The 22556-nt window shown below is 34.3% G+C and overlaps 1 protein-coding gene across 1 annotated transcript; it reads right to left on the bottom strand.

Moving 5' to 3' along the window:
• Positions 1-21283: 21283 nt before the first annotated feature.
• Positions 21284-22031, bottom strand: LOC110105075 (aquaporin PIP2-7-like). The gene has a single exon (XM_020834442.2). The coding sequence runs from the start codon at positions 21956-21958 to the stop codon at positions 21299-21301; it is 660 nt and encodes a 219-aa protein (XP_020690101.1). The 5' UTR covers positions 21959-22031; the 3' UTR covers positions 21284-21298.
• Positions 22032-22556: the final 525 nt, after the last annotated feature.

Here is a 22556-nt window from a genome sequence, read left to right as displayed (position 1 = left end):
CTCAAAGAATTATTAATTAGTGAGACGTTTGAGGACATTTGGATTAACTAGGGACATTATGCGCTCACTTATCTCAATTAGTATATTTAATGAAAACTCTATCCAATATATGCAAGAAGCCCTCCATGGCTTAATCATTAATGAGCATTCAAAAGAATTTTTAATAAGAGGAAACTTTATCATCTCACTTACCCTCCTAGGAGTCACTCTTTGAGAATCAATATTGAAATATTTTAAAGAGTTGTAAGCTTATTTATACACTTTGTCTTATAAGGCTCTCCCCTTAAAGGACAATTTTGAGGGATTTGAATTGTTTGAGAGCTCATTCACTTGCTTTTGCTCTTGGGGCTCTATTCTTTTAGGGTTGCTCATAGGGACTTTTAAAGAGCTAGGCTTCTTGTTTACTTACCTCCTAAAGTTTAGCTTGATCCTCAATAGTCACTAATGAGGACATTAGATGTGTTGGGGAGCTCACTTTTTCCCTAACCCTTTTAGAGCTCACTCTAGAATCGCTTTTGGAGATTTTTAAATAGCTTGGGAACTCATTTTCTCAAGCACTCTCATGTCTTAAGAGTTGCATTTAAGGACTTTTAAAGAGTTAGAGAGCCTCCTTTCTCGAATGGTCACATGATTCACTCCTTGGGAGTAGAGTTGCTTGAGCTTGAGCTCAAGCTGTTGTTTGCGATTAACTTGTTAGTTATTCAAATGGATTTTAGCGAGCATATTAATAGGCAACACTATCAAGCAACTTGTTAGTTGTGTAAACAAATTTTATGGAGCCTATTAATGAGAAGCATATCATACTTAAAATGAAATTTTAATTGAATGAAATACTTATAAATAAGCAAGTAATTTAATGAGCATAAACAAATGGCTTGTGTGATGAACAAACACAATATAATATATAAAAGAACAACATTATCTATAATGTACATTGGAAATTAATTTAGGTCTTAATTGAACTTAACAAGCTTATTCACAAGTTTTAAATGACATTTGATACGTCATTGAAAATTGTATTAGTGTGGAATGATACTCATTGCAAACTTTCAAAATTAATCTTATGATCAGTCAAACTTGGATTTCAATAAATATATACCCAAACTAAATAACTTGAGTCGATAAAAAGTGAGAGATGCAGTTGAGAGATCTATTGGTATAGTTCTATGATTTAATTAAAATTTTATTGATTTTGATTGATATTTGATATGCATTACATAACATCTTCAATGTCATATAACTTAATGATATGCAATAATATGCATATATGTGTGAGTGAATGCATGATTTGATTGAATGATGTGATTGATGTGATATGTGATTAATAATTTTGTCATCTCCATTAATAGTCCACGATGATAAATCTCAAGGAAGATATTTTTCTAAAAACTTTTTAATGACCTATTAATAATCAATATTATATTTTTAAACGCAAGAAATTTCGGTTATGAGCGCTGCAATGCTAACATGATCAATATATAAATATAATATTCAAAATAATTTATATCAAACCCTCACCTCTCCATCCCATCCCCATTCTCATTGCATGGCCAAGTGAGAAAGAGAAGAGAAAGGGGAGAGGAAAGGAGGAGAAAGAAAGTAAGGTTCTGTTGGCTTCGAAAAATTTTGCCCAAGCCTCTCTGTGACCCTTTTCTTTTTCAGGTCATCAAGAAGAGGTCAAGGAGCGAATTTCCAGAGCCCAAAATTTTATCGTGACTCTAAATTTGTAGAATATACTTCCTATTATTGTATTTTTACTTAGAGGAGGTGCGTAAAATATTTGAATCTGATCAAGATCCTATGGTTCCGTCGTCACCGGGCCGTCATGATTCATAATCTACTTAGTCAGTAGTTGACCCAACCTGACTGAAGGATCATTGTCAGCTTCCATTAGTTACTTCATTCATGAGTACCATGTAAATTTAAGGTGAATGTTTATTTCTATATAGCATAATAATATCCCTATTTCGTATTCCATTTTAGCGTGGAGATGCCTTAAAGGTTTTATTCCTATGGATAATTTAATTCAGAAAAAAGGTTTTAGTTTCCCCTCCAAATGCCAAAGTTGTTCTAACATTGAAAGTGTTAACCATCTTTTTGTGAATGGGGACATTGCTAAGAAGGTTTGGCATCATTACATTACTTTGGCAAATCTGAATCGCGTGGACCAATTCAATGATCTTCCTTTCTTATTAAAAGGGTGGATGAATACTTCTAAAGGTCACATTTTTAACTTAATCCCGGTTCTTATTTTATGGTTCATTTGGAAAGCGAGAAATGAAGCCAAGCATTGTGATATTAAAATGGATGCTACTCTTATTTTCTCTAATATCAATCACAAAATTTTGCAATTATCTTATTGTAATTTGATTTCGGTTAAGAACTATACTAATTCTCAGAAATTTGCTGCTTTACTTGGTATCCATATGGGTGAGGATTTTAACAGGGGCTTTAACAGGCTTGTTATTTGGAGGAAACCCACTTTACCTTTTGTTAAATTGAATTCTGATGGCTCTGTGAGAAACTCTATTGCTGGCGCTGGTGGTATTATTCGTGATCACCAGGGTATGGTTTTAGCTACCTTTGCTAGCCCTTTGCAATATTGTTTTGTTATCACTGCTGAACTGACTGGGTTCTCTTATGGCATTGATAATTGCATTGAGTTGGGGTTTTTTAATGTTTGGATTGAGGTGGATGCTGAACTTGTGGTTCAAATTATTAATAATCATGTTATGGGGAATCCACAAAACTTTTATTTGATTAGGAAAATCAAAAAGTCTCTTGCTACTATCAATTATACTATTTCTCACATCTTCTGAGAAGCTAATGCGTGTGCTGACTGGTTGGCTAACTTGGGTTGCCAGCTTGATAGGTATCAGGATTTGAATATTAATAATTTAAATCCGACTTTGAAAGGTATGATTACCCTTGATAAAACTGCTCTTCCTTATATTAGACATGGTTGATTTTTTCTGTTTTTTGGTTTCCTGTTGTCTCGGTTTTGGTTCCTGTGTGGGACTGGAAGTTATTTATTAAGTTGGATGATTTCGTTGAGTTTAGGATCCTGCCTGTGTTCTATTCTACTAATCTTGCTGGCTTCTTCTGCCTTTTGGTGAATGGTGGTTTTTACTCCTTCGGGTTGCTGTTTACCAAATTAGGTTGTTCTAGTGGGAACCCTATCATTTTAATGATTTTTAAAGGTTATTCGAATTGCTGTTGGTTTTTGAAAGTTAACTTTTATCTCAAGGTTACTGAAATCTGTTATTTTTAGGTTTTTCTGATAGTTTTTTTTCCCTCGAGTATGCTGAACAGTTGGTTACTTAGAATACAGTTGGTTACTTAGAATTTATTTTAGCAATTGCGATGGTTTTTTGGATCATAACTCTTTTACCACTTTCCTTTTTAACTGTTGTGATTCGAGAACCATTAGCTCTATTCTCACTTTCCGGTTTTTATGTTGTGATTCAAGAACTAGTAGCTGTTTAGTCCGTTCCTGCACTTGGAGTTGGCAAATGGTGTTTTTGCTTCTGGTTATGCTTCAGTTTATGTTATATGTGGGTTCTAATACTAAGGGTGACGTGCCTCTGATTCTGTCTCATTATTGCCAAATTGTTTTTGTGGTTAATTACTGTTTCCAGCTATATTTTAAGTTTATTTGCCTTCCTTGTAGTCTCTTTTTTTGCAGTTTCAAGAGCTGGATTGGTTCAAGTTTCGTTTTCTTGGTTCTGCAACGTTTTTGGGGTTCTAGTGGTTTCATCCACAATATTGACAGGAAGATCGGGTTCATTCTTTATCTTATTCTCTTCCTTTTTTGGGTGATGTCGTCTTGTAGCCCTAGAATGTTATTAGGTTTTTTTGTAAATGTTAGAATTAGGAACCATCGGCTCGGAGGTTTTTTTTTTCTTTTTGATTTTGTAGCTCTTCGAGCATTAGAGAGCTGAAGGTTCCTATTAAGGACTTTGTAATCATTTATTTTATATTAACGCGTAGGCCTCACAGTGAATTTTAACCAAAAAAAAAAAGGTGGATGTTTATTTAAGGAGATAAATTTCACTTGAATATTTGAATTTTGTAAAATTGAATTTTCACATTGTTATCAAAATTTAGTTCTAAAAATAATTTACTTTTAAAATTTAGGGCATTTTAGAAAAGAAGCTCCATGCGTATCATTCGTAAAATTTATATTTATTTGTTTAGTGTATTTTATCAAAGCACATGTGAGAATTTATGTAATCAAATTAGAATTTATTTTTTGTTGCAGCCCTCTGCACAACATTTTTGGACATTATATTTAGGCATTTGATACACTAGTCAGAGCATATGAGAGCTTTTAAAATTCTTATTAAATTAATGTACATGCTGATCAAGGTAGTGACTCATCATGCATGAGTAGCCCCTCTGAATACATAATAAAAATAAAAAAAAGCAACAAAAACATCAATTGAGCCACATAAATTAAATAATAAATAAATCTACTTTCAGTCTCGCTGTTGTTGTCGACCTCATCGCATGCAAAGGTATAAATCCTGAAAATTAAATCTCGTGCACTTATACGAAGACCCACTCACGTCTTTGTTGATGTTGTTGGATAAAAATAAGATGTCGTGATGTCTTACGACACCACCTACTCACGTCTTTCTTAATGTGGTGGAAATGCCAGATAAATTCTCACTATATGGACGAGATGCTGAAATGCTGTCAAAATTTTCATTGAATAAAATTACAAATAATAATTTAAAAAATTTATTGAATATGAAATTGATTAAAAAAAAAAGAATGGTGGTATGGGGAAGACAACTCTCTTGCAACATGTATATAAAGATGATATAATAAAATAATTTAATTTAAAAAATATGTGCTCGAATCAATCGATAAGGCTCTGTGATTGATTTGGCTATTCAAAACCACCATTTAACTCATGAGTTACATCATAAGTTATTCAAAACCACTATCTTGCCCGTTTCAAAGAATTCAGCTTTATCAAAATTTTTAATACAAATTTAATAATTTTAATCTTTTATTTGTTTATCTTTATATTAAATTCTTCTATCATTTCATCTGTATAGACACGTTGCAAGAGAGTTGTCTTTCCCATACCACTATTTTTTTTTTAATCAATTCATACTCAATAAAATTTTTAAACTATTATGTGCAAATTTATTCAATTAAAATTTCTATAGCATTTTGACATCTCACCCATATGAGAATTTATCTGAGCCTCCGATCCTCACCACATCAAAAAAGATGTGAGTAGATGATGTCATTGGACGATAGCTTCGCCGGCGGGAGAGGGAGCTGGGACGGTGGCTGACAAGTGTGTGGAGGTGTTGAGAGGTCGGGAGGAAGAGCAGAAAAGCGAGAGAGAGAGAGAGATGGGTGAACGAGGGAATGAGAGAGCCTTTGTAGTTTGTAAGGATGGCAGTGGCGCTTTTTTTTATTTTAATTTTTAATCTGTAATTAGTGGCCGGACGCCATGCATGCCAACACATAGGCAGAAAAATTCGGCTATTAGCTTAGCGGAAGCCACATGGATTAAAAGGTGGCAGCAAGGCATGGCTTCTTCAGCGATAATTTCGGCTGTTAGCTTAGCGGAAGCCACATGGATAGAAGGTGGCAGCATGGCATGGCTTCGTCGGTGATAATTTGGATAAATAAGTCTATGAAATTAGAAAATATAAACACATCCTTAGGATGTTGCAAACTCCGTGCTGCAAGTCATTATCAAATTTCCTCTATTGATTAGGGAAATTGTCATCATGTGAGATGGCCTTGTCGGCAACTAGAATACTCAAATGTGTAACAATCTTGTAGTGCTCACATTTCTTTGATGAAAAAAATGGAATCTAATTTAGAGATGAGGAATAGCAGTTCTGATTCTAAGTGGAGAAAAATACAACCCTGCATATATCTCATCAATCTTATGTCTTGATACATCATCAAAAAATTATCTTGATCGGGCATGAATCTCGATGCAAAATCAGGTTGGAAACTTTCAAAATTAAAATTGGGACCATCCAAACTCCGATTTTAGCAAACTTATAGTCAAATTGAACGTCTTGAGAATACGAACCCAACGACACCAAATCAACCCCAATCCGAGCCAAAGTGGATCCAAATCGAGGGTTAGAAGCACTGTTGGGAGGTTCAAACCACAATTTGGATTACCGAACGGTTTCCAAACATAACGTGCTTATAGTCGAATCGAGCAGCTCGACGAGACAAATCCAACAAGCCCAAGATCATTAAATTCTGACATCACTAAGACATTCAAATGTCCATCAAACGGTCTATGATCAAGGGATTCAATATCGGACGTCCATCCAACCACTCCCCATTTGGCCTTGATCTCCCACCTATTTACGGGCAATGCCACTCCAAAAATCTATAAATATAGCCAATTTTTCTCTTGAAAAGGAACTCAAGCCAAAGGATTCAAAAGAGAGATCGGAGATCGCTCTTGCCTCCTTGCTCCACTTGAGACCCTCACATCCGCCAAACCACCACCTGACGTCATTACTCCGCCGGACCACCACTTGAGGCCCTCACCTCTGCCGGACCACCGTCTGACGTCATTGCTCCGTCGGACCACTTGAGGCCCTCACTTCAGCCGAACCACCACTTGAGGCCTTCACCTCTGCCGAACCACCACTTGAGGCCCTCACTTATGCCAGACCACCACCTGACATCGTTGCTCCGTTGGATCACCACTTAAGGCCTCACCTCCGCCGGACCACCACCTGACGTCGTTGCTATGCCGGACCACCACTTGAGGCTCTCACCTCCGCTGTACCACCACTTGAGATTCTCACCTCGATCCGTCAGACCACCACCTGATGCCTAGAGTTTTACTAGACCACCACATCATACTTAGAGTCCCGCTGGACCATCACCTGAGGCCCGTACTTCCGTCAGACCACCACTTAAGGCCCGAAATTCTGTTAGACCACCACCTAAGGCTCGGAGTTCTGCCGGACGACCAACTGAAGCTCGAATTTTCAAGTAGCACTGGAATTCTGCCTGTCCACCAAGTGACGCTGCACTTTCATCCCCGTTTGTCACTAGATTTCAACCAAATATTTGACATTTGTAATATGGTTTCCCTTAGGGATGTGTCAGCCTATTGTAATATACCCTAACGCTAGTAGTGGAATCATTTCAGACTAGGCCAGACGCTGTGGCTTTCCCCTTTCAAGGATTTTTCACGTAAAAACGTCTTATATTCTATGTGTGTGAGTTGGATATTCGTACAAGACTAAGATGTAGTATTTTAACTCTATTGCTGCATATATTCTAGCTCGCAACATGTCTAATAATGAATTAGACATAAAATTATAAGCAAGAAAGTTACACATGTTTGCTTCTATAATAGTAACTCAACTTTTTTTTGTCTTTGTCATTCATACAAATAATGAAAAGAAATTGTCTGTTTAATTTCTTCGTTGTCAGAATATGATGAAGGATTTATGTCATGATTATTCGACAAGTTTTATGCTGACTGTCGATTATCTAACACAACCCTCCACTCTTCTCATCCAAGATTTGAGACATGATAAAGATTGTTTGTTGTTTAAAACATCATTTTCTGGCGCCCATTTCCGTCGAAAAATGAATTAAATCCATCGATAATTTATATTTGCGGCGAGGGTTTTCCGACAATAAATCACACGTCGGAAAACAATACTGTCAAAAAATTCCTCTATAAATTTTTTTGATGAATTTTTAGCCGGAAATTGCTTAAAAAATAAATAAATAAAAAGTTATGTAGCCGAGCGGGCACGTGAACCCGGCTATTATCACAACGGGCTCATGAACCATACCTACTCGTGATCCACAACTAGGCCCACTGGTGAACCGTGGGCCCATGCATGAACTAGGCCCGCTCGTTAACTTCGTTAGCTCGTGAACCAGCCCCGCCCACTTCAAACACTTCAAAGCACCTCTACCAATGAGTTGTATTGCATAGTATATTAGTGTTGCTACATTTGTTATATTTAATATATTTAACAATATCTATTAGATTATCTAATTAAGTTATTGTAATTAGTTAAATAATAATTATTATTATTAAAATGTTTTTATTATATTAGTTTAATAATAGTTAGCTTAATTAATTTAATTTAACAAAATCAATAATTTTAGAAAATAAAAAAAAATTAAGAAAAATTTTAAATTATGTCAAAAATCTGCAATAAATTCTATTGAAAATTCCGACAAAAAATCCATCTGGAAATTCGTCAGAATTCCAATCGAATTTTCCGGAGTATTTTCTACGAAATTTCTGATGGATTTATTTTCGCCAAAAAATTCATCAGAAATTGACAATTTTCTTGCAGTGAAATCCAAGCTAAAGTTATATTCTAAAGATAAAAATAATTTGGATTATTGTTTTATATTAAAAATAAAGAAGATTTACATGAATGCCATTGAATTCATATCTATTTACATATCTAATTTTTAAATTCTTATATTTATTTGTAGAACACATTAATCACTAAATAATATCAAAATCTATGCATGAAAGAAGTATATTTCACTATATTTAACTTAATGTTAGTGACACTTTTTATGTGATTTAAAAATTAAAAAATTATATAAATAAATATTTTAGTATATAAATACTTAAAAATTCATTGATATGCTACTTGTTGAGTCCTGGAGTATTCACGGTGATAGAGAAATATATAGTTTAACGTCTTAACATTGTACAAAGATCTAGCAGACAATCAGATGCGAGAGATGGTGTAGCATTCATAAAAGACACCAGAGTTTTTACGTGGAAACCCCTGAAAAGGGAAAAAAATCACGGGGTCTGGCCCAGTTTGAATGAATCTACTAGTATTTATAGTTGATTACAAATGACGCCCTTCCTTGGGAGAAGGCCTTGACTTGATGATACAAATGTACATCATATAGAGAGCATTACATGGTGGGAGTTATAATATAGACATTTTTGTTTGGTCGGCACGACCATAATCGATATGATAGAGATCAGAAAGACTGTTGTCTGGTGATGGAGGTCGGAAGGACCATAGTAGGCGACGGAGGTCGGAAAGACCGTAGCTAGTAGGAGACAGAGGTATGAAAGATCTTAGTTGGTAGGAGATCAGGGTCAGAAAGATTATTGTCTTGTGATAGAGGTCGGAAGGACCATAGTAGCTGACTAGGGTCGGAAGAACCGTAGTTGGCAGGAAACCGCGGTCTGAAAGACTGTTGTAGTAGGGCGGTACTTCGGAAGAACTCTCGGCGCCAAGTGGTGGCCCGATAGAATTCCGGGCCTCAGGTGGTGGTCTGATAGAAGTCCAGGCATCAGGTGGTTGTCCGGTAAAAGTTCGGGCGTCAGATGGTGGTCCAATGGAGGTACAGGCCTCAGGTGGTGGTCCAGCAGAAGTCAGGGCCTTGGGTGGTGGTCCGGCGGAGCAACGACATTAGGGTGGTCCGGCATAAATATGGGCCTCAGGTGGTGGCATGGTGGAGCACAGGGCCCCAAGTGGTGGCCTAGTGGAGCGTAGGGCCTCAAGTGGTGGTCCGGTGGAGCGACAACGTCAGGAGGTGGTCCGGCGGAGGTGAGGACCTAAAGTGGTGGTCCGACGGAGGTGAGGGCCTCTAGTGGTGGTCTAGCAGAGCAACAATGCCAGGCGGTGGTCCGACGGAGGTGAGGGCCTTAAGTGGTGGTCCGATGAAGCTCTGGCGGTGGTCTGATGAAACTTCGGTTGTGGTCGAGGAAGAGCTTCTTCCTTCTTCTCTTCTTTCTTAGATCCTTCTTCAAGAGGAATGAGGGATCTATTTCTAGATTTTTGGAGTGGCATGAACCATAAATAGGTGAGAGATCAAGGGTAAATATGGAGTGGTTGGATGGAAGGCCGATATTGAATCCCTTGATCATGCGCCGTTCATTAGACATTTGAAAGCCTTAATGATGTCAGAATTTGGCAATCTTGGGCTTATTGGATTTGTCTCATCGATCCGCTCGATTCGACTATAAGAATGTCATGTTTGAAATCCGTTTGCTAACCTAAATTGTGGTTTGAACCTTCCAATAGTGCTTCGAGTCCTTGATTTGGATTCATTTGGGCTCGGATTGAGTCGAATTTGGTGTCGTTGGGTTTGTATTTCCGAGACGTTCAGTTCAACTGTAAGTTTGATAAAATAGGAGTTCGATGGTCCCAATTTTAATTTCGGAAGTTTTCAACTTGATTTTGCATTGAAATTCATGTCCGATCAAGATAATTTTTTGATGATGTATCACTACTAAATCCTTCAAAAATAATTATTTTATAGCAATTACAGAAAGATTTTTTCTGATTAAATATTTTTATTTTTATATAGTTTTTATGTAAAATATATAAAAAAAACTCTTGACATAAATATTTAACTAAATTACTAAAAATATTCTTATTCCATAAAACTAACTTAGTTTGTTGGCAATGAAATCACTTTAACATTAATATTTCAAAAAAAATTTATGTTCAAAGCTTTGTTTGGGACAGCTTTTAGACATTTTTTTTTGTGTTGCTTTCAAAAAATTTTATACTAAAAACTACTTTGGAGAGAAAAAAAAAATCCAAATAAAACCTAAATCATTTATTTATTTGTAAGTAAATAACATAAAATTAAACACTGTTCATACTAAATTATTTTAAAGATCTGATTGTAAATTAATTGTTTAAAGACTTCAACTCAAAATCAAAGATATAGTTATAATTTTCTTAGGCTTCATGTAGAATAATTTTTTTATTGCTTTTTAAAACAGTTTTTTGGTATATATTTTTCATCTTTAAAATTTTTTGTATTAAAAAATTATTTTAAGAAGATGTAAGATATTTAATTATAAATCTTTTTTTATAATACAGTATACATTAAGGCTTCGTTTGTAAAATATTTTTAGTAATAAACAGTAAGAAATCCTTCCCTAAGTAATCACCAAAACAAAAGCAGAAATGCCTCCCAAAATAACAATAATTGGTCTATGGGTTGAGGAGGCTGAGAAGTCAAGCCATGATTTAATAGTGGTAGTTGGAGCAGTGTTGAAGGAATAATAGTGGAGAAATTCTAAGGAGGCCGAATGGTTGAATAGTATTTTTAAATGGGTGGAAATAATGTTTTTAATTCCCCTTTATCAAATCCAAGAAAAAACTTTATTTTCAATTATATATTCTTATTTAATTTTTAATATCAAATATTTATATTTAAATTCTAAGATATTCTTGTTATTCTATATGATCATATTTTTATTTATATTAAAAATAACAATCTATACATATTTTGAGATTATATATTATCATATAAAAGACAAAAGATGTTGTATAATATTATAAATTTATTTTTTTCACTTAAAAATATATTACACTATTTATTAAATTGATGTTCACATAGAATTATGAATGAAATTTAAAAAATAAATGCAGTTCAAACACTATATTCAGTACTATTGATAGTAATTTTAATCTATAAATACTTTGAGATTATATATATTATACTATAATACTCAAAAAAGAGAATATTATAAGTAGGAGGATGATATTTAATTTAAATTATTAATATGATCATGTGTTTAAAAAAAATAATAAGAATCAAATCAGTCAAATTATTTGGTGCATTCTAGGGGTGTCAATATTGGACCTGTTTCGAACATGACCAGAAAATTTAGAGTTTGGGTTGACCCAACCCCGAAGCTGGTCGGGTTTTGGCTCGGAAAATCGACCCGTTTGCAAAATTGAGTTAGGTTCGGGTTGACCTGGAAACCCGAGAATGACCCGGAAAAACCCCTGCACGCATTGCCTGCCCAGCTTGCCCCTGCCTACCCCTCCTTCCCATGCCAGTTTTGCCCGCGCAACTTGCCCACATGCATCGAGCCGATCGCGCCATCGTGTTTGCGTCGCATCCCCTCGCCTGTCGCGCCATCACGTCGCTTCTCATTGAGTGCCCCGCCTACCCCGCTGCAGAACACCACTGCCCGCTTGCGGCTGTTGAACGTCGCTGCCTGCTGCCGCTGTCGAACGCAAGTTGTCGCTTAAAATAATTTTATTTTAAATAAAATAAATATTTTTTATTTGTATATATCGTAGTAATTACATACTAAAACATTATACAAAAAATTTTATATCAGATATTTAAATACATAAATTTTGTACCATTTATATGAATTCCCAAAAAAAATTAAATGCTCTTCAGGCAAGAGGGAAGAACCATGAGTTGTCAATTCGTACGTATGTAATGATGAAGGATAGGAAGGAGGAAAGGGAGGTTGTGATGGACTGATGGGGGAAGTAGAAGAGAGTAAAGAGGCGTTTGGACACTTTCATATTTGTCCAAAGAGAGGACAGTTGTGGGTCGTCATGTCCATCAGGATTCTCTGTTCATCGGAATAATTACTAAACCAGTAGAATAAACCTAACCCTACTACTAGCCTTCCTGTGTGCTCCTCTATTAGGGCACAGAAATTTTAAAGACTTGCAGATTAATATACAGAGGGAGAGAGAGAGAGAGTGAGGAGCTTGAGAAAGGTAGCAGATCACAAGCTCATTTGGTGAAGATGCAAGATCGCCTCTTCTTTCCTTCTCTCTCTCTGATCTCAGCTCAAGAGTTGTTTTAATCTGAACAAAAGATATTGGGGGGATGTAGAGGGATTGGGGCTAGGGTTTTAGATTTCATAGCGAGTGCATGCATGCACATGAACTGAGGGGAAGGAAGCTTACGTAATTTGTCTTCGGTGGTGGGTTGACTCAGGACTCTTGGTTATATTGACTTGTAATTACTTTTATTAAATTAATTAAGTGATAAATTTTGATTATTTTTTTCAAATTTATCAGATGAATATTTTTTTTAATATTTATTTTTATTTTATATTTATAATATTTGAAATATCTATTAATAATATAGGTATTACTTATGATTAAAAATGATAAGTCTTAATGAATAAGCTAATTTATAAATTCACTTTGATCAATCCTCAATAGATAGTTGGATCATATGATATATTATTTTTTTCTCCTTAATATATATATATTATTTTTAAATTTTTTAAGCTATAATATAGCATAGATTAAAAAAAAACTGTAATGTGGAATGAGCCTTTAGATCTTTACGAAAAAAAGAGAGATTGAAAATATCATAACCAATCATAAGCCATATCTGTTCTATATATCTTAAGTATAGTAGCAACACACACAATTCTCCTAATTAAACTAATATTCATTTAAAATGATAGAATAAAAATTGAATGTTTAAAATTCTAAATAATTCAAAAAATATTACCATTTAATCGTATCGTTTGTTGGATTATATATATCTTATTTTTTCTTAAAATTATGACTGAAAAGATTAAAAATATATGTTCGAATTATTTTATGATGGTGTGTTTTATGTAATCGAAATAATTTCAAATTAGACACTTATTTTATAATAAGTATTTATTAGACATTATCATATAATTTTAATTAATTATATGGCATAAATTTAAAATTTTCTTTTTGCATATTTTTTTTATCCTAATATGCAAATAGGGGATACATGAAATCATTTGCTACATTCGTATATTTAAAGGCCATACAATAAATTTTGAAAAATTATCTTTTTAGATTCTTTTTTCTGTTTTTCTTTTTTCTTATGTCTTTTGTTCCAGTAAGAACGAAGAAATGATTGATAATGCACCAAGGCAGCATAGCGAATATATATGTATCCATAATCATTATAAGGCAATATATAGAACAAGTAGATCGGACAGGATCCAGCCGACTTACAAGTTTAACATAAATAGCCAAGTAGATAGGAGAAATATCCAAAAAATAAGCCCACACAAATCAGCCTCAAACAAAATTGAATACACAGGGCTCCCAACAACAACCATATCCAACAATAGATCATTATTTTTCTATTTTTGAAATTTTAAGAAGAATTGTTTCCTTAACTTTGTGATAAATAGTAGTATAAGAGGAGACAATATAACCAAATTTCTATCTTTTCTTTCTCTTCATAAGAAATAAAGAGCTGCAATGGTGATACTCAAATAAAGGGTTTTTGAGTTTTTAACCCTCAAGTCCAAATCATTAATAATCTTATAAACCTTTAAGAGAGATGACCTAAAAAGAAGACCTTTTATCCCCGGAACTAACTCCCTAATCACAATAAAAAGAGAAATTGCATTCAAAGAATAGGTGAATAGTAGTTTTAAAAAAAGAGTGGCGGAGAGGACAGAGAACATCCACCAAATATTTCTCTTCAAAAGAGCATATGCAGTTTTTAATCCCCGCAATAGCCATCCAATAGTATGCTGAGAAACGAAGTGCATAAAATTTATGCCAAACAAATCTATGCCAAGAAAGTTTTGCCTCATTTCAATAAGAATCGCTTAAAAAACTTTTAAAACTGCTATCATCACAATGCACCCAATTCAAGCAAGAGGAATTAGAGTTGCCTATATTAATATGAGAAATCATAGCCGCTAGAATAATCGAGACAGATGGAGGGATGGTCCATCCATCATGAACAATGATCGCTACAACACGCGTATAATTAGAAGAAAATAAAGATTTAAGAATAAGTGATTCGAGAAGATTCGAGAGTGGTAAACCATTGCACTAAGGGTCCCAAAAAAGAGAGATGGGGTTGTTATAGGTAATAAATAAGTTAAATTTCCCTTTTGTCGGAACAACAGAAGCATGAATTGATTTCCAGAAGCACTACAGGAAAAACATCAAAAACCGGCGGTTTTTTCCGGCGGCTTAGATGGTTAAACCGGCGGTTTTCAAAAATACCGGCGGCTTTTCGGCGGTCCTCAAGCCGACGGTAAAAAGGGCGAAACAATTAATGACAGTTTTATTAGCCGACGGCTTTCCGGCTGCTAACACCGCCGGTGATTACTGGATTTTGCCGGAAGATGGGCTGTTAAAGGTAATAAATAAGTTAAATTCCCCTTTTACCGGAACAACAGAAGCATGAACTGATTTCCTGTTATAAATCTTGTGAATGATAGAGCAATTATAGCTATATTGAAGAGCTTGAAAAGAGGGTAAACCAAAGCCACCCTTATCCCTAGATTTGCATGTTAGCCCAGGAAATGAGATGCAATTTTCTAGCTTTGATGTCTCCAAAATAAAAATAAAAAACTTTGCACATAGTTTTTTAATGAATTTGAGAGTAATTTTAGGTATTATTGACCGTCGAATCCAATAAACTATAGAATTTCATATGTTGAATTTAAGGAATTGTAAACTACCCGCGAAAGAAAGAGGTTGGAAAGCTTGTTAGTAATTTTATCTAAAAGAGAAGATAAATCAACCTCTTTATATCTCATTTAAGAAAAGGGTATACCAATGTAGGCGATAAGAGTAGAAAGTGCAGAGATGTTATGGGAACAATAATGGCTACATCGTTAGGACAATTAGGGGGTATGGTAATGCAGCTTTTATCAAAGTTGATATGAAGGCCAGCAAAGTTAGCAAATGTGGAAAGCAGCTGGTTAAGTTTTGCACAGTTTGGAGCACAGGCATTTTCAAAGATAAGAAGATTATCGGCATACATAAGATGAGATAGCTTATAACCTTCCAGATTCAAAACTTCAAAAGAACAAAACAATCCTTCAATCTCTTCTATAATCTTCATTAAAAAAATATAATCAGTCAGTTTTACTGTCGACAAAAGAAAAACTTGAATATTCCAACCATGACAAACTTTTTTATAAATTTTAATAATCATATCACTATTTCATATGACAAATTTGGAATTCCTATAATAAAAATTCTTTTCCTTTATGCTATTTTTTTTTCATTGTTTAAAAAAGATTATCATATTTATTTAAAGTTTAATATTGATTTTCTTATAAAAACATTAAACTATAAATAGATTTATATAAATTTCTGATAGAGTAAAAAAGTTAATGCTAAATGGTGATGATAGGTCCTCCAAATCCTAAAGCAAACACCATCATCACAAACATATTTATTAAGTATGGATCCTGTATCCAAAGAAGTGCAGGTCAACATAAAAAAACTCCCTTCCCTCTTTTCTATATTTTGCTATATCCATTGGTTGTTCTCATCTTTGCGTGATAAAGAAGATAAGAGATGTTTTGTATATTTGGTGATGTGTAAGTAACATAACCCACCTCAACAGCACAACACTGCTCTTTCTCTGTCTCTCTCTCTCTCTCTTCAGTGCTTCTGCAATTCTTCAAAGTTTAAACGCTAACAGTCACCATTTCTCTGCTATTTGTTCCCATGTAATAAATATTTCTCAATGTATTTATTGCTTTTCCGAATGCTTAGTTTGGCTATCTCTTTTCTGTCTGCAGGAGGAGAAGCGCACAATTGGGAATGTCAGTACTGCTCCCATTCTGGAGGTCTTCCATGTTTACATAAAATTATATCTTATTGTTTGGTCAGCTGACAAATGTGATGAGAAGAATTATATTCATTTATTTTGTTTTTTTTTTAACTAGGAATGGTGATATTCTAAGCATAATCTTATTAAATAAAAAAAATTTATAAATATTAAAAAGGTCAGTGCCATAAAGCAAAAAAATATAATTGGCGAGGGGCAGCAAACTGAGCTGTTATAAATACAATTAAAATAGTTAGCTCAAAACAAAATAAAAATTACCAAAAAAAAAAAAATAAAAAAAAAAAAAACAGGCAATGACACGTTAAGCAGGTTAAACAAATAGGAGTTGTACGTCGACAGCCAGATGGGGTTTTAAGTAAAATTTGTACTGAGGTAAATTATCTAAAAAAAATTTACAGTTAATTAGAAAATTCATGGATAATAAAATTATTAAGAATTTAATATATCAATGATAATAAAAATAATAATTTAACCATACTCTTTAAAATTTAAATGATATTATTATAAATAAAAAATTGTTTAATATTCTTCTTTTAAATGTTAACACATATTATATAATAAACCTGTTCAATTATAGTTGATCTTCCAAAAAAAAAAAGTTGACCGCATACAAATGCCAGAATGGATCAAATAATTTATGTGCTGTGAAAGAAATATATAACACAACTCTCCTTGGCCTATTGGTTGAGAGCTTAGGCTTCCAAGTAAGAGGTCCAGGGTTCGAGTCTATGTGTTTGCGTTGTGTGTGTGAGTTTGCCTTAAATGGCCTAAATGTCCCAAAAAAAAAAAGAAATATATACCTTCTGCCATCATTTTTTTTTGTTGAGGATAAATTTGCAAATATGAAATGCACTGGTAGTTGTATGAAAAATTAAAAGCAACCATTCTTCTATATATATCCCAATTTCCACATATTTTTTCTTCATCGCAGCTGCATGCCTTTTCATGTTACCTGTATAAGGTACCTCCATGCCTTTATCCTTGCCATTGCCATCTCGGTTATGGCAACAGAGTATATTCTCCAGCACTAGCTCTTCATCTTCTTCTCAAGGATCTTTCTTGCTGTATGAGATGGTGTGGTATTTCTTTGCGTTTCTCTTGTGAGTTGATACAATATAAAAACAGAATGAAGCGTCGTAATAGCGGTAGAGAATTTGCTTGAAGCTGGTGTTATCCTTACTGAGCTTTTTTTTTTCTCCTCAATCTATTTTCTCATCTCACCTTATTCACTCTTTTTGTCGTTTTTCTTCTTATCGCATCTTTCTTGACCTTGCAAGACTTATTAAACGGAAAGAGTAGATCATGGCCGCTCTCTATTCCGTTTATAATTACTTGCATCGTTTATATTTTTTCTTGTCACCCCACCTTCTTTCTTCCTATCTATCCCTCTTGAGCTGATTAGTTTTATAATATAATCATGTATTTGTATTTATATTTTGAATTTTGAAAGAATGTAGAAAACTTTGTTTATTGTCTAAGAAGAGAAAATTTTATTTCAGATCATATGGAGCATCATGTATTTGTTGTGGATGTCTTGCACGGATCTATGTGAAATATATGAAATCATATTCTATCTGAAATTCTCATCATTAATGAAAATTTTTTACATTAGATTGTGCTTCTGCAATTGTGATGGGAATACCACTTACTACATGCCCAAAGCTTAAGCCTGTAGCTCTTATTTCAAAGAAGTATTTTCTTGTATTGTACACAGGTATTGGAAGAATTTTTCAAACTTATTTTCTGTTAATTTTCTATCGAGAATATGCGTGAAAAAAAAAAATTTTAAAAAAAAATCCTTATCTTTTGTTCTGTTATGCTGCTGTATGCAAAGTTTAAACATTAATTTCTTATTCAAATTAATATTATAAAATATAATTCATGATTTATTATAATAAAAAATGGCCACTGTTACTTCGGTATATATCGTTGGCAAAACTCGGCACTGCAACTGTATTCATTTCATCCAAGAACATTAATGGAAATAAACTGAAATTATCAACTATTAATAGCTAAGTCTCATACGGAAAATACAGCTCTATAAGTGTTCATTTGCTTTTCAAATGACTAATGTGATAGTCACATATTGATAATTGGCATCTAAGACTAAAAAACTTCAACTACTTGCCTGTGAGAGCAGTCTTTAATAATACAAATGTTCAGCTTTCCGGCCTTGGCCTGCTGGTGAAATTATTCCATGCGGATGCCGAACGTCGTCTGGAGACTAACTATAATGCTCCACGTTATCCTGTACTCTATACTGCGGCTAGGTATCGCCGATGTGACGTATTCTGATTGGTCTCTGGATGATGTTCTGTGTCCAATTTCCCCACAAAATAATCTCTCCATATGTGGAGTTCTATTGCAATGCGTGTAACTAAATTAACCGTTAAAACATTCGGAAATCATTAATCAATATGAATTTTTTTATGAAGAAAAAAGTTTTCTTTTTTATGATATTTGAATTTAATATCTTTTCATTGATAGTTAAACCTACCAATTAACAGATTAAGATGAGCTGTTTGATTGATAATTAAAACTTCTAATCAACAGATTAAGATGAACTGCATAGATCAATAGACAATGATAATGATGATATTGATTGATCTCAAGTTCTTATCAGTATATGTTTTTTTTTGGGTAAACCTTATCAGTATATGTAGATAGTAGCGAATGAAAGTAAACTTCAAAATGATAAATTTATCTCTGCACTATTCAAACGCATTATGCTCTAAGAGATCTAACCAGAAGTCTTCAGAAGAATATCACTGTTGCGAACAGATAACTCCATCTGAATGATATTTCACGTGTTTCGAAGTTGACGAAGGAGAGAAGCATATAAATAGTCTTATCTGAAGAATGCGCCATGTAAAACATTCAGGATTGGATAGAACTTAAGGCTATCAGCTGCTTGCATCCTTTCAAGCTGCACCTTCTGTAATGGCACTGCATTTCCTTTCCGAAATGGCACATGGATCAAAAGTTTGAATGGTGACTCTCGATTCAGTTCTCTGCAACATGAAGACAAGAAAGCATTCAAAATATTTTCTGATTTTGATCCCATGGATTTGACCTATTAAATCTACAAGATCTAGCAACTTAAATGAAATTTATTAGATTTTTTTCTGTTAAAAATTGTGAGCCAAGAATAGTATCTGTTGAGTCTCTGATTATTTTTTCATGTATAGTTTTTAAGGAATTTCTGTGTATGAATTTAAAAAGTGTCTAAGCGTTAATTGAGAAATAACATGAGAGGAGATTTTTTTGTGTAGCATAAGAAATTCATTGGGAAGTAAACAATTTATTGTGCCTGTGATTGAACACAAGATTGGGATGGAAAATTTTCTAAAAAGTTTCACTGTGAATATTAAAATTATGAGATAAGCTTAAAATGAGATTGTCTTAGTTAAAATTGAAAAAATTACCTCACAAAATATAGATTAGTGTTATTACATTTCGATCCTTTGTAATTGTTGTGTCCTGGAATATTCACGTTGGTAGAAAAATATAAAATTTAACATCTTAGTATTATACAAAGGTTCAGCACACAAACAGATAAGAAATTAGGTGTGTAGCATTCATAAGAGACACCAAAGTTTTACGTGGAAACTCTTGAAAAGGAGGAGAAACCATGAGAACTGGCCTAGTTTGAATGAATCTATTAGTGTTTGTGGTTGATTACAAATTAGGTCCTCCTTGGGGGAAAGGCCTTAGCTCAATGTAGTAAATATATATCATATAGAATGCATTACATGGTGGGAGTTGGAAGATCTAGTGCTAACATATTCGTTTGGTCGGCAGGACCATAGTCGACGAATGATAAAGTCTAGAATTGAAGGACTATAGTAGGTGGGGAATGGAGGTCAGAACAACAATATTCGTGCGGCAGTGGTAAGAATAATCATAGTCAGAGAGAAACTAGTCATAAGGACTGTAGTTAGCAGGCAACGGACGTCAAAAAGACTGCAATCAGTGGGCGATGGAGGTTAGAAAGATCATAGTCGTCGGGTGATGGATTTAGAAAGGCTGTAGTCAGGCGATGATGGTTGAAATGATCGTAGTCATTAGACGAAGAAGGTCGAAAAGACAGTAGTCGGGCGACAATGGTCGGAAGGACAATAGTTGTTGAGCGATGGTGGTCAAAAGGATCGTTGTCAGTAGACGACGGATGTTAGAAAGAACGTAGTCAATAGACGACGGAGGTCTGAAAGATCATAATCAGCGGGTGACGAAGGTTGGAGAGACCGTAGTTGACGAGCGATATACGTCGGAAAGACCATAGTTGGAAAGTGACGTAGGTAAAAAAGATCGTAGTTGACAATGGTGGTCAAAATGACAATGGTTGGATGGGAAAGTAGGTCAAAAAGATTGTAGTCGGGCGGTGATGATCGGAAGGACCATAGTCATAGAGCGAATGTTGTTAGAAAGACAATCATTGTCTGGCGATGGAGGTTGTAATGACCGTAGTCAGCGATGTTGGTCGGAGAGGCCATAGTAGCGACGATCAATGGCCAAGTATCTATTTTAAATTATTATTTTGCAGTTAATATTATTAAATAAACTTTTAAAGAAAAGGAATAATAATTTCTTTTAATTTTTTAAATTTGAACTTATCATATTATATAACCTTTAAAGTAAAGAATATAAAGTTTTTTACAATCTATGATATGAAAATAATTTATGAATTAAATTTCATAATTTTTTATATAGATAATCATTTATCAAAACATATAAAAATATATAGTAAATTTTGATAGTATATAAAAAATATTTAAAATTTAATTTTATGCATATCTTTCACCAATTAAAACTATTTAATAAACAAAAATATCATCAATTAATTATTTATTTAATTTCAAATATTTGGATTTTTTGTGCTCGTTTAATTGAATAAAAAATTTAATGCATTTAATTAATAATAAATAATTTTAAATCTTAAAAAATCTATAATTTTAGTCATTTAAAAAAAATAGAGAGAGAAAGAGAGTAGAATACTAACCGGCACGTGCGAATCTCGTGCGCTCCTCTTCGGATCGGTGGCGGAGAAGACAGTATAAACAAGAACAAAAGTTCCGATGATCTCCGCCCCCAAAGCCGTCCCTTTCGAATACCCATCCGCCACCTCATTCGCTCCGCCGCCATATCTGGTATAATACGCCTTCTGAAACGCTTTAGCTAAACCGGCTCCGCATATAGCTCCGAGACACTGCGCCACCATATAAAGCAGGGCTCTAAAAAGCGAGACTTTGCGAGCGATGAAAAGGCCGAAGGTCACGGCCGGGTTTATATGGCCGCCGGAGATCCCGGCGGTGCTGTAGACGAGGATGAAGATCATGCCGCCGAAAGCCCAGGCGATGCCGAGGATTCCGGCGCCTTCGCAGTCAGCGTTGGGTGACAGGAGGGGATCGGATTGGTGGCTGTAGCCGATGACGGTGAGGATCGTGACGTAGAGGAAGAGGAGGGTGGCGACGAACTCGGCGATGGTTGCGCGGTAAAGAGACCATTTTGCGAGTTCTTCGAAGTCGAAGAGGGCGGAGGGAGGGGGGTCGGTATAGTCTTTCGCGGTGTACTCAGTGACGTTTTGGGAGCCGGATTCGATTACTTCGACGTCTTTACCCATTTGGATCTTGCCCTGGTTTTGATGCTCTGGTTTGGCTTGATGGGCGAGGGGGGAGAGTGGGAGGGGGAAGATGGAGGTGAGTGGGTATTTATTGAAGGTGGGAGGTGACCACACCAGGGAGGTGAGGGGTAGAAGAGGTGATTTTTTATTTGGGAGAAGAAATGAGAATAATCTTTTATTATTATTATTATTATTATTACAAGGTGCACTAAAATTATTGGATTAATTTTGGTAGAAAAATATTTAGTCCTTTAAATGGTTCCCAAATTTTTTACAAAAGATCAAAATTGTCCTTACTATTTAAAATCCCTATTTTAGTGCTTTATATTTTTTAAATAAAGGCCTAAATGATCTCACTAAAAAATTAATTTAGTCCATATTTAAAAATTCAATGAAGAAAATTGATATTTTATATAATTAAGAGCTATTTTAATTTTTTAGAAAAAGTTTGGGAACTAATATATAGGGTCAGCAACATAAATCTTTTTTTTTTTTTCATTGTGTCATTTTAGAGTGCAATGTCTCAAAACTTTTTCCAACTTACTATATATATATATATATATTGATCATCAAGTTTTAAAAAATAAATATGTTTATA

The sequence above is a fragment of the Dendrobium catenatum genome, unplaced genomic scaffold (assembly GCF_001605985.2).
Source record: "Dendrobium catenatum unplaced genomic scaffold, ASM160598v2 fragScaff_scaffold_1024, whole genome shotgun sequence".
NCBI classification, from domain to species: domain Eukaryota; kingdom Viridiplantae; phylum Streptophyta; class Magnoliopsida; order Asparagales; family Orchidaceae; genus Dendrobium; species Dendrobium catenatum.
The sequence above is the reverse complement of the archived record's forward strand: the minus strand, read 5'-3'. Positions and strand labels throughout refer to the sequence as shown.

Coding starts and splice junctions, on each gene's coding strand:
- LOC110105075 (XM_020834442.2), bottom strand. CDS start 21,958: ATGGGTAAAGACGTCGAAGTAATCGAATCCGGCTCCCAAAACGTCACT.